Source organism: Gadus macrocephalus, chromosome 9 (assembly GCF_031168955.1).
Source record: "Gadus macrocephalus chromosome 9, ASM3116895v1".
Lineage (NCBI taxonomy): Eukaryota > Metazoa > Chordata > Actinopteri > Gadiformes > Gadidae > Gadus > Gadus macrocephalus.
The window spans coordinates 12,515,982-12,530,981 of NC_082390.1; the positions used below are offsets into that span (position 1 = coordinate 12,515,982).

General features: G+C 44.0%; 2 protein-coding genes across 9 annotated transcripts in view; both read right to left on the minus strand.

Annotated features, from left to right (window-relative positions):
- tspan33b (tetraspanin 33b) overlaps positions 1-8,143 on the minus strand; it is a 15,217-nt gene extending 7,074 nt beyond the window's left edge. Inside the window, exons 1-4 of one of the 2 annotated variants that reach the window (XM_060060813.1) lie at positions 7,873-8,143; positions 2,661-2,718; positions 1,894-2,021; positions 673-747 (exon numbers count right to left, since the gene is read on the minus strand). In XM_060060813.1, the coding sequence (XP_059916796.1) occupies positions 673-747; positions 1,894-2,021; positions 2,661-2,718; positions 7,873-7,968 (357 nt within the window). In that variant the 5' untranslated portion in view covers positions 7,969-8,143. The remainder of the gene's footprint in view (positions 1-672; positions 748-1,893; positions 2,022-2,660; positions 2,719-7,872) is intronic. The other variant, XM_060060812.1, reaches the window with a different exon arrangement.
- A 1,804-nt stretch (positions 8,144-9,947) lies between these two features.
- The window catches only part of tspan9a (tetraspanin 9a), a 139,202-nt gene continuing 134,149 nt past the window's right edge, over positions 9,948-15,000 (minus strand). For all 7 annotated transcript variants that reach the window (XM_060060807.1, XM_060060810.1, XM_060060808.1 and 4 more), the window contains one exon: positions 9,948-14,615. In XM_060060807.1, the coding sequence (XP_059916790.1) occupies positions 14,544-14,615 (72 nt within the window). In that variant the 3' untranslated portion in view covers positions 9,948-14,543. The remainder of the gene's footprint in view (positions 14,616-15,000) is intronic.

Sequence of the window (15,000 nt, forward strand, 5' to 3'; positions counted from 1 at the left end):
GCCACTCAGCCAATGCCCCGCCTCCACATGTCGTTAGCAACATGGATATCCTTGAAGGGGGTAGCTGTGGAAATGGAACAACTTGGCTCCACTTTGAAGTGCCGTGGCGGCGTTTTAATCATTTAGCGCGGAGGGGAGAGGATGCCAGGAGGGGATGTTAGGCTGCTCTGTATAGCAGCAGGTGGCGGGACGGAAGACACAGGGGGGGGGCAGGCAGCTGGGGGGGGGAATGGAGGCATCATGGGGCTGATGCAGAGGTGCCCCCACCGCGGATCACATTTGTGTTATTATTATTTATTTATTATTATTATTCGTTTTATTCTTTTTTTTTATGTGGAGGCATTCTCTGTGGCGTACTGGAGAATATTATTGTGCCGTTGGAGGAAAATAATGGTATTTTGTTATTGATGTGTAGGTTGTTATTATTTGTGTGTGTGTGTGTGTCTACACACACGCGCACGCACGCACGCACGCACGCACACACGCACGCACGCATGCACGCACGCACGCACGCACGCACACACACACACACACACACACACACACAGAAACACGCAAGCACTACGTAACAATTCTGACTAGACATTGATACATTGAACATGCAATTAAAAAAATACAGAGTAGGCCTGATCCTGGGATGAGTAGGATCCCTATCATACAGAGTAGTCCTACCTGATCCGAGTAAAAGAACCCCAGGACTGCTATGGACAGCTGGGTGAGGAAGACCAGGGTCAGACTGAAGGAGAACTGGAAGAGAAAGGGAGAGGGCGTACGCAGATATTGATTCAGACACAAAGAATGAATCATATTGCAGTCGCACACACACAAGTGCCCCCTAGAAGGCATAGGAGAGCCTCTACAACAGAGGTGGGGCCCACTGTCGATGGGTCACTATGGTCTAGGGGTGTAACGATACATGTAGGCCTATTCGTATTGAACCGAATCAGTACGGACGTCACGGTTCGGTGCATGGATTTACATAGAGAATACACAGCATAAAATTAAATAAAATTGGTGTGCGAATTAATTAATGTAATGCGGAACTAATCTTAGATACGCGAGTTCTTCAGGGACAACTGAAGAACCGTTTCCACCGGAGGGTGCGGGTCGGTTCAGTTCGCTAGGGTGCGGCACGGATCGCGTTTCCACCGCCAAAAGTGGGCGTGACCCGGACTGAGCCGCATTGAGCCGCACTCGTCCGTTGGGGTACCCCTGAAAGGCTGGCGCCAAGTTCGAGCTACACAAGCCGCCCGTTGATTGGTCGACAGAATCGCACTTCAGTGAGACAGGGGGATAATAACTAGCACATTATTTACACTTTATTGAAGAAAATGTCGCACAAAAGTTTGCCCTCCTTCTTGGACGTCCTATACATTGTTGATTTTTTTTCATTGTTCGCGTTCCTCTTTCTCCTTGTATTTATTAGCAGCCTACACTGTGTAGGGCTGCTTTGAGGTCACAATGCTTACGTACCTGCCGCGGCTGTTGCCATCCGGTTTACCCCCCCCCCCCTGCTGCGCCGAACCGCAACTTCACTACTCCACCAAGCCGCACCGAAGCGACCCGCACCCTCCGGTGGGAATGCGCCAATTCTGTGTACTTGTACTGTGTGCAGTTTCATAAATAAGACATGTTGCATTTTCAGTTTTATAACTGATTGTCTTATTTTGTTTACAAGTTACGGACGGAGTCTGGAGGTGATGTGGGCTACTTATTGTTTACACAGTTCAGGCTGTTGCAGCTAGCTCAGGAGAGAGACTGTATGACACTAGGCGGGTACAACCTGAGACATTGTACCGAACTCGTACCGAACCGTGCTGTCTGAACCGAGGCATGAACCGAGCCGTGACCTCAGTGTACCGCCACACCCCCCCTATGGTCGGACCAGCCTACCGCTCGCAGGAGACGGATGTTGTCCCGCAGAGCTCCGACGCAGCCGCAAAAGGTGATGAAGAACATGACCACCCCCACCGCGATGAGCACGACGGCCGGGTCGATGAGGAAGGTGTCCCTCACGGTGTCTGAAGACAGACAGGCAGATCAACAGATGTCCCGCAGATCCAGATGCATTATCCACTTCCACTTCACCGCTCTCTTTCTCCCTACATCCCCCTCCCTCTTTCTATCTCTTTATCCCTCCATCTCGCTCTCTTTTTCACTTTCTCTCTGTCTCCTTCTCTTTTTCTGTCTCTCTTTCTCCCCCTCTTTTCCTCTCTCTCGTTATCCCTCTATTTCACGCTATTTTTCTCTCTCTCTTTCTCCCTCTCTCTCTTTTTCCCTCTCTCTCTCTCCCTCTGTTTGTATTGATTTGGTACTGTTTGCTGTCAATAGTTTTCCTTTTCGCCAGAAAGCCTGCGACTCTTCTGCTCTTTAACTCCCTCCCTTGATATCCCCTGTCTTCTCTAGGGCTATTGACCCAGCAACTATTTTACCCTGCGTTCTCCCTTCTTGTGTCAGTTGGTTAAAAACAACAAAACACACAAACAAACACATGATTTGAGATGAAATCATCAGTGTGATGATCACCTTTTCGATGACCATTCATTTCTATTGCACAGTAAAAGAGAGTAAACGTATAATTGTACCTTCCACCGTGTAATTAAGTTATAATAATTCAGATCTAAAATTAGCAGCACACGTATTTTCCTTTTTGTACATACCTGTTGCTTTCTGAACCTTGGCATACACACCTATCATGACAATCAACAAGGAGAAAACCTGCAGAGAAAATTAAATTTGAAAACGACTCAAATAAAATAATGTGAAAATAATGTGATACATTTAAAAATACTCCATCAATCTAGAGTGCCATAGGACTTGCACCATGACCACCATGGTGAAAAGAAAATATTAGATAAAGTAATCTCTTTAATTTTTTTAGGGAATTAAAACATAAAAAATTATAACTTAAATTTGCTAATGACCGTGAGACTGTAAAGCCCTTACGAAGAAGTTTTAGAGTAGTGGTTAGTGGCCTTGACTCCCAGCAGAATTGTTGTAACTTTCATTCTCAATGTCTTCATAAGCCAGAATCGTACCAAAATTAATCAGTTATAATTATTTTAACATCATCATTAGAAAATATATGACATAGTATTCGAAAGAAATGTGGAACTGACTTTATAGTCTAGTGCTCAATGTGCTTGACTCCCAGCACGAATTTGGGAGTAACAGATAGGAAATTGAAGGGCACTTCAAATTAAGTGTACTGGTAATTATGGCTTTTAATGGAGGACACCTTTAAGCCCCTAAAAACAATGCTGTGTTGGCCACAGAAGAGAATAAAGAGGTGAAGATCTCAATAGAGGTAGCCAGCTGAGATGGCTCATTGGTAAGCTCTCAAGCCTCTTAGGCTGAAGGCTCTGGGTTAAGAGATGAAGGCTTCAAGCAATTTCATTTCCTCGCAAAGTCCCAAATGTCTCCCTATATGTCGATTATTCTTATCGATAAAAGTGATCACTTGTTAATCTAAGTAAATGTTATCTTTTCAAAATATATGGAGCACAATATGCAGAATTGACTTGACCTGACTTCAGAATTGTTATGCCAATATCCCTGAGAGATAAACCACACAGCCATGCCTTTGCCCTAAATAAATCATGTTGACGATGTGCACCGCGGGCCGAGCTCAGTGCGCTCTGCTCTTTTTGGTGCGGCTGCAGTCGGACTCCAATAGGCTCTACAGTTTCCACCCCTAACCCTAACCCGGCTGGACGTTGGGTCCGTTAGAGAATTATCCCATACCTCTGAAAGGCCAGTTCACCCCTGGTTGTTTGTGCATCATGGAATTAGGGTGAAACCATTTGCAATTCATTGGAAGCTGCATAGTCTGAGACTACACCAAAGCCTTATACCCTTTTAAGTGTACGGTTGTGTAATAGGGGAAGATGGGGGAAATCAAGCCTTAATAATAATGTAATTTTAATGTGAAATTTAAATATATTTGGATACCTGTTTAGCATGGATAGCACCATGGTGCCTAAAATAGGACATTTTTAGGGCAAATAAATCAAACCATAGCAAATTCATCCCATGAACTTGCATGTAAACAAGAAGGCTAATTTCTCCTTTCATCCTTTGTAAAATTCACACTTATAATTATTATATTGTTATTATTATGAGTAATCTTATTATAATATATCTTAGAATGATTAGATAAGGACATAATTTGGCCTAGGCCTAAATGAGACATGTAAGTCATTATTTTGAGTCATCATTGAGATACTAATTCGTCTTTATGAGGTACTTGGTAAACATTTCCACAAATGACACGTAGGGCTGCTAACACTCCAGGATTCAAGGAGACTGGGTCACCTTGAAAAGACAAACATATGACTCGGATGATGGATCATATAGTTGCAAGATAGCACACTAATTTAACATAAATTATAGCCTCCTACAACCTCATGTCCTTGTCTCGGCTCCATGGAAACCTGACATGATGATGTCCTTTTGGCAATCTAACGATTTCATGTGAATTGTAATGTAAATGATAACCTTCAACCGCAGCAACAATGGTGCTTGTTGGCGCAGAAGAGAGTTCTTGGTTATCAGTGCAGGAGACCTGAGATCCAGTCCCGCCTAGGCTGCTCTGCATCAAAACCTAAAATATGCAGAAAATGACCCAAATGAGAAAGATAAATCCAATTTCAGAATAGTATTCTCGAGGTGGAAGAAAAAATCCCCAAAAAAATAAATCTAATTTCTCGTTTTCTGCCTCTTTTCCATTCCCTTTTTATTATTCTATTTTCACGATCTCTTCATCTTTTTTCAAGCCTTTCAAAAGCTGAAACCAAAGACATGCCATTGACTGCTACTCCCCATAAGAGACTCCGTCTCAGCATTTATGAGTGCCCTCAAAGCTCTACCTTATTCAATTACTGACCAATTAGGTCTCTGTGTCCTTTCCTTAAACCTTCCCCATAGAGTGTTCTTGAGTATTATCAAGGGCACTCCGAAGTTGAATGTTTTATATATGTAATTATTATTATTAATTAATCTTAAGTGCACCTAAAATGTAAGTACACTTCAAATTAAGTCGGCTTCCACTGTAATTGCACTTCATTTTAAACCACACTTCCTCTTGAGTACACTTCCTGATAAATACTTAGGGGATGGTGTGGAACTTTTTCCACTGCATTAAGGTTTTCATCATCTTTTTTTAAATTAGTTTTAGCCGGAACTTGGCTTTTTTCATTTTTTACAAAGCTGAGAGGCAATGTAAAAATGTTTCAAGAACTCTTGCTTCTCATCATAGCATGTCCCCAAGATGAAGTGTAACTGGTATGCATTTAAGCTAAGTCTGACTTTCACCAAGCCACATCAAGCACCGTTTTTTTTGGTAATGTTACCATACTTTCATACATAAAAGGAATCCCAGAGGTGTCAATTCAATTTGTGTTCCCACTTTAAGCCCCTTTAAGCTTTTCCAAACTGAGCCTTTTAGGGCAGAGGAAACAAAGAAATACATGTTGTCCCTATGATAAATAACCAATTCATGACCTAAGTGCAAACTTTCGTTCTTTCATTGTTTCGTTGAGTATTGAACAAAGTCCATAGCGTATTTTCAGGCTTGTGAGTTATTATCTTGCGCTTAGTGAAACTTTCTGACATTTTAAGTCTGCCATGTCTATCAAGTTGAACTTCAAACATTTCTTTTTTCAGATTTACTTTATTATAAAACCAAGGCAACATAAGGGTTTTCTTTGTGTAAGATACAGAAAATCCATTTTCTTGATAGAAAAAATGGAGAGAGAGAGAGAGAGAGAGAGAGATAGAGAGAGAGAGAGAGAGAGAGAGAGAGAGAGAGAGTAAGCAAAGGGCACAAGAATTTGTCCATTGCAGCAAAGGTCTTGTGGATCTCTGAGCCCGGTTCATCCAGCGCTCGTTCTGTTTTTCAGAACATCCTTCCAGGCAATGCGGTAGGCAGCCACAAAAGTGCAAAGCCTGCACAATATCTAACACCAACAGACTGTTGACAATTCCCTTAGTACACGCAAAGGATGAGGCAAAGAGAAGAGCTAATGAGGTCTCTAGACAGAGAGGAGATACAGGTGAAGCAAAGAGCCCGCAGTGGAAAAGCAAGTGTTGCAGTCTTCATTAGTAACTGTTGCCGGATATCTAATTTACTGTGAGTAACCTTTATTGTATGTATTTGAATATATAACAGCAAAGGTATCTATTAAGGTGGAATGAGTTGAGAAAAAACTAACATATCGAACGTCAGACAGACGGACATATTCATTCAGAGTATCCATCCGCTGTCCTGATGAGCCTTCCTTGACAAGGCTCAAGGCTGGAGGTTTTTTTTGAGTAATGACACCGGTACCCCATGTGTTTACATGTGTGTTATGTGCGGTTGATGTGTGCAAAGTCAGTGCAGCATCCAGGATAGGAGCCGAGAAACAGTGAAAACATTTCAGCAATGTTTTGTAGGCTTCGCAACAAAGGAGGAGAGGGAGAGCGCATGATAGAGAGGAATAGAGTGTGAGAGAGAGGGTTTGATAGAGCGAAAGAGATTTAGTGTGAGAGCGAGAGTGAGAGAGAGCGAGAGAGAGAAAGAGAGAGATAAACAGAGTGAGAGAGAGAGCTTTTGAGGGAGAGAAAAAGAGAGAGAGAGCATGCGCAAGACAGAGAGTGCGATAGAGAGAGATTGCGAGCGAGAGAGAGAGAGAGCACAAGAGAGAGATAGAAAGAGAGAGAGAGAGAGCAAGAGAGAGAGCGCAAGAGATAGAGAGAGCGAGAGAGAGCGAGAGAGAGAGAGAGGGATGGCGGTAGAGATACTGAGAGGTGAAAGCCAACTGTGTTGAGCCATAGGGATGGGGGACAAAAGGGGCCTAATGGATTATAGATGGAGCGTCCGCTTCTGGTCCTGTCTCTGCTAAACAAGCACAACACGACCAGGGTCAACGGGTGCTGACTTCCCCCACCCCCCGGCTGTGGAGTGTGTGCTCGGGGGGGGGGGGATAGGGTGTGCAGGGATAAGATGGAAGTGTGGTCAAATAAATGGCTTTGGGTTTGTTCCTTGACAGCAGAAAATGATTACTGAAGTGGGAAACGGGTAGGAAGACAGGGTGCACTGGTGTTTGTGCGTGTGTGTGTGTGTGTGTGTGTGTGTGTGTGTGTGTGTGTGTGTGTGTGTGTGTGTGTGTGTGTGTGTGTGTGTGTGTGTGTGAGTTTGTGTATGAGAGAGAGAGAGCATTACCGCTGACAAACTTCAGCGCCTCGTCCTGTTCCAGTGGTTGTACTGACACCCACTCCTAATGAAGTGATTCACATCGATGGACTCTACAATCTTTTCTAATTGACTTCATAATTCAAATAAATAGCATATTCAGCACATTCCGCAAGTACAATGTTTTTGCTGGCTTTGAAGTTTCACTGGTCACCTTGGGAGACTTTTTTTTTCATTCAATTGAACAAGGATTCATTGGAAGTCAAACAAAACACCCCACAGGTTGGTCAAATGTGCTGGTTTTAAATAGGGCGGGAGGGGAGGAGTGAAATGAGGAGATAAGTACTGCTGGACCTCTACTCCCACAACAACGGCCGCGCCTCGGTTGCCGGAGGCTGGGTATTACGGTTGTAAATCAGCCCTCCACTCACCAGCAGAGAAGCTAATGTCCCCCCCCCCCCCCCCCCCTCCAAATAGCAGCCCCGCTACTTCAATTATTTACACGGTTTCTTTAGCTTTCTCTGCCTGCGACTGCATGGGAAGAAAGAGTCCTCTATCTGTTGACCGAGCGGTCAGTATAAACGTGTTCACTGGAACAACACAGCACGGCGGTCCTCACGGCAGGCATGGACTCTGAGTCGCTAACTGACTCTTCTAGGAATAGATCACTCTGCGGGAAGGCTGGAGAGCCGGCTTACCCAGAACAACAAGCTGAAGAAGAAGAGGAAGTATCTAATCCAGGGGTTGGTGTAGGAGAAGGTTTCCGCGCGGTTTAGGTTCTGGATCCTGTCCATGCTGAGCTATTGTTTTTTTAATGTATTTTTTCCAGTTGTTGGCAAATATCTACAACCGGGAGCAGTTTCTCTCTTGCCACCGTGGGAATCAGCTGCTGTAAAAAAAAAAAAAAAAAAAAAGAGTTGAGGGGTTGGGTTGCAAAGGGCGACGGGCATCCTAAAAGAGAGAGAGAGAGTGAGAGGGGTGCGTTGCATTGGTGGGCTGGGGGGGTGTGTGGGGGGCAGAGCTTTGACGCTGCCGGTGGAGAGGCCCAGAACCGTCGCGTGACAGCATGGGTCGGGTTGCAGAGAAAGAGAGGACCTGTGGGTCTGGTGACTGCAGGCTGGTGGCCTCCCCCCAGGGCCACAGGTCTGCTGGGCTGGCTTTGGAGTGCCGGGGCCCTTGTTGCGCTGAACCCTGCTCTATCCGCAGCCCCCGTGGAAGTGCACACAGAAGAGATTTATTTTACTCCCCCCTCAGCGGGTCGTTCTCGCACCGTCCGCCCTCTCCCTGCTGCGCCCGAGAATAAGGAAAGCATTAGATCTCAGAGGGTCCGGTGGGACCCTGTGGTGCATGGAACTCAGGAGGAGACCCTGTTGTCATAGAGGTAATAATGGTCGGGTTCACTTGCGCCATTCTAAGTAAACTTTGAGAAAACAAACAACCTGAAAGCATCGCACTGGAACAACCAGTGCCGCACTTCTCCCATAGTGTCCAATTATTGGGGATTGAAGATTTTACCTTGGTTGCCAATTGTCGAATTATACGAAGATGGGAGAGCCGGCCATGAAATAGATATTCTGAGGACGTTTCTGATGTGAACAAAAGCACAGAGACAACCCTTCAACGTCTGCATTATTGATCGTTCAGCTCAGTGATTCTGTTTTTGGGAAATATGGGAATTGGATGACAAAATGCAACGCACAATTTAATGAACGGTGCAAAATGGAAACCACACAAACATAGCGTGGTAAAATGAAGACTTGCAAGAAAATAACACACCTCCGTCTAGACAGAAATGTCTGTCTGCTGAAGTTTAGCATGTATGTGGTCTCCATCACCATAACCAGCGATCACGGGGAACCGAGGAGTGAAAGAGAAAGGGTACGATTGTCAGGCTGGCTAGGATCTATTTTTGCGTTCAGATGTCACGGTTTCGGACGAGTGATGTCTGTCATTTCATTGAGTAAACAGCACTACTGGTGCACGCTCAAATGTGTCTGACTGTGGAAAAGGAAATAAAATTAAAAGGTGCCTTATTCAGAAGGCCTCCGAACGGTTCTTGAAAGCAAGAATACCTTAATCTGTGGGGTTTTCCGGTCAATCACAACACTCCTGTAAAATCACAGCTTGTCCCTCAGGTGACATGTCATCGTCTGTCTGCCCCGGAAACGATTTCACACCCTTGACTTATCTTTAACGCTAGATACTAGGAGACAGCTGTCAAACAGGGCACAGGAAATGTCAAGAGTCGGAAAGATTATCTGCCACGTTCTCACTATTCCAGTCGAATACATTTGACTTGGCTACTAATTTGAATACACAGATTCTAGGTAACTGAATCAATCCTGACCATTGTGAAACATTCAAGATTTTTCATCTTTTTGATGACATTTCCTGTGATCTGCTCTTTGGAATTTTGTAAAATGTAATGCATGAAGAATGACCGGTAGGTGCACTTGTGGTTTATTAAAAGTTCAAAAGCATTTATAAAATGTAACCTTCAAAAGCAGAGCAAAAGACAAAATGACGAGGCAGCAATGAGTTTCTGTACAGCTAAGCAGGTGGTGAGAGATATATGCTTTAAAAGATATTTGTGAGGTACATCTCAAAAGCCAGACTTCATCCACATACTCTGTTGTATGTGGATAAAGTTAACTGCCTCATTAAATATGCCAAAGACTTCCCATACTAGGTTAATGAAATGTCTGCTGCCACAGACGTATAAAACCAATGCAAAGACGCTGTAAAATAACTAGCATAAAACGTGTCGGCACCATTGATTCTATTCATTTTATTTGAGTTCATGAAACCAATACAAAGTACTGTGTACAAAGACTAAAATAGGTCATGTGTTTGTTGGTCTTTATCTTTTTTCGTGATGTTGCATAGAAGGAACAGTGAAGGAAAGCCAGGATGGAATGGTGCAAGGGGCCAGGTCAAGTACAGAAACACTCTGCTGCTAACACCACCAGATAGACAGTTGTCAAATTGGTCAACTACAACTTTTACCCCATTGTGAAAACCCTATCAGTGCAAACCTCATTGTCCAATCGGGACGGGACTGTGTTTTAAATTAATCATCTTTCTCAAAAGGCGAGCAAAGTGTCCCGCTGGTTTTTTTGTGAACCTAAAAAAGGAACTCCATTTAGTCAGGGTTTGCATCTCTCGTATGACACAATTTCCCAAACCCTCAAGGGGAACTCCAAGTGCTATCTAATCCCCCCCCGCCCAACCCACCCCGAATAATTTAACAAACGACTCGGCTTCAAACACGATCCAAAATGCAACCTCGGTAATTGTCAGCGCCAAGAATAAGGGACTAGGCCAAGCGCAGAGAAGTGACGAAACATGAAAGGCAAGCCGTGTAGGGTATCATTGGTTTTCTCAACACTTTTTTCTTCTTTATTTAAAAAATATGTTTGTTTTAGAGATTGAAGCATGGAGTGCACCCACCTAATATAGATATTCTGAGTGCTTTTACATATAGCAAGGAGAAAAAGAAAAGAAAAAGGAGAAGTCAAAACCTAAACGATACCTGACACGTATCAGACGGTGTTGCCACCTACCATAACACAACAGCTATCATCACAGGAAGCTGTGGAGCTTACAACTCCACTACTCAGAGTCAGGTATAGCACTAGGGAAAGATTAGCAGGTTTGTGGGAAAAAAAACTGAGAAAACGTAACATTATGATTGGCTTACGTTGCCTTACAGTAGACAGAAGACAGGGAGAGCGTGTACATTCTGGCTCCTTCCGTCTCGGTGCGGTACAGACAGTGTTTTAGATGAGAGGGAATACTTATAACTCCTTCTGAAAATGTTTTGCTCGGTACACGCTGCAAACACTTACTTATAGATGAACACTGATGAATAAACACAATTACAAATAATTTACAATGCGTAAAGTTCTAATGTGTAAAAGGAAAAGGAAAACAACTCCTTAATAAATGAAACGGATGATGAATTAGGGATGTAATTCCTTCATTGAACCAAGTGGAAAAAGGCAAACCTGTTAAAAAAAAGTTCTCCAATACCAGAGTATGTCAACATGATGCTAACTCAGAAGCAATCGCCACCAGCGGATTTGCAATAAAGACATTAAACAGTAAATCCCTTGTAAAATTAGCATATTTACATCCAAGAATAAGTAGTGGAGTGATATACTGAGACAAGCTATATTATACAATGCCATCTGCTAGATTAGAAGAAAAAAGATTGTTGGTATTCCCATTAAAGGCTTTTCACAGGCTGCTTTCAAAAACACCTCAGATGTCACTTGCACATGATGAAAAAACAAAAAGCAAATCAAAAAAACTAAATCATATAAAGGATGATAACCGTAAGGCCATTATCTCTATTCATAATGACCAACACTTGACTATAATCAGATCTAGAATGTACTATCACTTTTAATGCCTGTGGCATGTGTTAGGTCAGAGAGACGATTGCATTTTGGTGATACCCAACCCAATGTCTGTTGTTCTATTTGAAAGCTGTCCTAGTTTATAAAATGAGTGACTTTAAGCCCCTGTCATGTAACAAAAAGACAACACCAAATAACCGAACACCAACTGCATATTTAAAAAAAATAAATGCACATGAAATAGCCAATATACAAAAATAGCATCATTAATCAATATTTGTTAAAATAATCGTTTTTCATTCCCATATTCTAACCTGTGATGCAGGATGAAATACTTTCTTTAACAGGTAACAACCAATGGAAAATGTTAAACTAACACTTAAACATCCTTGTCTGGAACACCTTCCTAATAATGGCCCAGACCAGCACAGTTGGTATAATATAATCTGTTTTCTATCGGTGCTGCATGTCCATTCTGCTTCGCCCTTGCATACAAAAAAAAACAAGAAGAAATCAAATGAGTAATTGAGTGGTATATAGTTTCACAATCACATTATGGTGTAATAGGATTTACGATGTAAGTGTAAGTGGTGGGTCAAAAAGGTTGAAAATGCAATTTCTTTGAGCGGTCCATCCCTATGACATAGGCGGACAATAAATCTATTAAAAGTCAAATCACTACGCCAGTGATGTTAACAAACAAAAGATGTTCAAATGAGATATGCCATGTTTCACTTCATGTCGGTTTCGTCTTGCCTGGGTCTGCAAACTCATCTACCCAAACCCCAAGTTTCCCGCAGATTTCTCCGGCTATTTGAGACAGGTCTTGTCATTTCAAGAAAAAAATAGAAAGCAAAGGGCTTTTTGTGCGAGTTGCTGGATGTTCCCATCTGGCGGATTCCCGTGTGACAAACAAAGACACACATGACCACCCTCACATCCTGTTCTCTTACTTCCTGTGTCAACTGTTCCTGTTGATAGCAGCACTGCTTGGTGTCTCATCACCTCTGACCTCCTCCAAAGCCTTACGAAACATGGGATTCACGTAGTTTAAAACTAACACACAGACACACACACACACACGCACACACACGCTCTCCTGGTCCCCCAATGATACCTGTAGCAGGTTTCCCACCTGGCGATTCGTGAAATGACACAGACCTTTTCTCCCCATATCCACGCCCATTACTGGTAAAAGCCATTAAGGATTCGTCCAATTAGCTTGCACCGATCTCTTCAGCCACACGTGCGCCTTCACAGAGCGAGCTCACGCACAGCCGAGCGCGGGAGCAGTCCGTTACCCCGGCGCGTAGAGTTCATTACCGCTCCTACCCTTCAGCGGATTTCTTCCTGTCGACGCTGGGGCCTCCCGCCGTGCACTATGGGTAACCCAGATGTACCCATCACAGCACGGTATAGTACGCATTCCTGCTTTTTGATCTGCGAGGCATTAAACACACCTTCCCTCCCCCACACACGCATGCTCATGTGAATACACAGCCACCCAAACACACACACACACACACACACACACACACACACACACACGTGGACGCGCACGCAGTGAGCCGCTGCAGAGAGAGGAACCGTCTACAGCTAACTAGAGCGTGTTGTGTGGATGTTCAACAGCCCGTGGCGGGCGGGCGGCGGTTGAGCAACAGCGTTGGCGCGGGCATGTGCGGCGACACGGTGTGCAAATTAGTTTTCTAGCTCACCGGGACAGCAAGAAAAAGGGTAAGGAAAATATAGTTGCCTCGTTGGAGATAATTGAAGAGGAGTAACACTGTTGTTCTTATTTCTACTGGATATGATTTGATGACTTGATAGCAGCATTGGTGCCTGCTCTGGTTCTGCCCAGCGTGGGTTTGATAAAACACACACACACATAAACAAGAGTTACCCGGGATGCTCGAAGTAGGGAGAGACGGGTGAGACTCCATAGATCTCCATCTGACAGGTCTGTTTAGGGATAATGAAACCCTTTAACAATATATGTTGCTTTTGACAAGAAATACTAGTGATGCTGAACAGTGTTAATGTGTTGGTGTGTGTGTGTGTGTGTAGTGCACGTTCATTAGCAAAGACTAGCAAGGGGAAGAAGATATTCAACCCCTCGCCAAACAGGGGCAAGAGATGACACAGCTATAATGAATCCTCCCGGATCTAGATACATAAACATGAACCATGAACCGTGAAATTAATTACTTTGCGACGTCTCAGTGAAAACCTTGAAGAAATAAACAACATTTGAAATGACTGTTAAAAGATAATAAAATGTGCCAACGAGATATCACACAACACTGGTCACACGCGTCCTGTGTCGCGGTGCACCACCCCTGTATGTCCCTCTGTCATCATGCCCCACAGCCAATCCCGTTGCTCGGTTTAATTGCCCCGACCTCGCCGACCGCTTACATTCCACGGGCGCGACGAGGGGTGAAGGTAACACGAGGAAAATACAACGGGCAACATCTCTTTCAATAAAAGACATTCGACACCAACCATGTTCACTCTGGGGAGGTACAAAAGAAGCATGCTATGTTTCGGAGTTTGTTATCGTCCATTTACAGGAGTGAAAGCGGGGAAAATACGTTAAATCGACCTGTGTCATCCTCTATGACAAGGGTCTTCAGTTTTGTCAAGCCTGATGTCTGTCTTTTTGCACTGGTCAAGGGCATGAGCGCTCGAAATAACACTCATTGTCTTAAGAGTCCTTCCTTCATAACACCGGAACACACACCAAACAGGAGTGAACACCAAAATGGCTTCCTCTCTTGCAAAAAATGTTGAGTTCCATTTTCTTCCAGTAGCGATACTCTTTGGCAAAATGAGGCGGAGGGGTAAGAGAGAGAAAGGGGGAGGGGGGGACATCTGAGCAGACATTTTCCCAGGAGAGGATTGATGGGACTGGATACAAAGCAATGGCGGGCAGGGGTGGCTATCCAGAGTCTGTACCATCAGGCAGTGATGAGCGGTGAGAGCGCTCTCCACCGGGCTCCTTCCAAAGGCTATGCGTCGTACTTCTTCCCCGTTCTGTGGATGTGGTGGAAGAGCGTCATGGAGAACGCCATGCCAAGAAGCTGCGAGACACAAGAGGAAGACATCAGGAGGTGGTGAATACAGCTCAACAGAACAACTTAGAACCTAGGACGTTAGAGCCTAATTTCCTTCTTTTCTCCCTCTGTTTCTCACCTTCTTTCCTCTTACCTACCTCCCTATCTTTCGCGTGTACTCCATACAATGTGTGATGTACAGTGTGTGCAGGCATGATGAGGTAAATTGAGATACCACTGAATCAAAGTAGCTGGCTCACCCTTTGAAGTTTCCATTACCCCTTATACTCAAACATCAAACATAGTCTCCAGGATGATCCAAAACCCTATTATCTTGCATTGGCCAGGGAGCTGACAGACTGTGAAATACAGCATATAGTCTTTGATTTTAAAGAAGGACGCTGAAACTCCT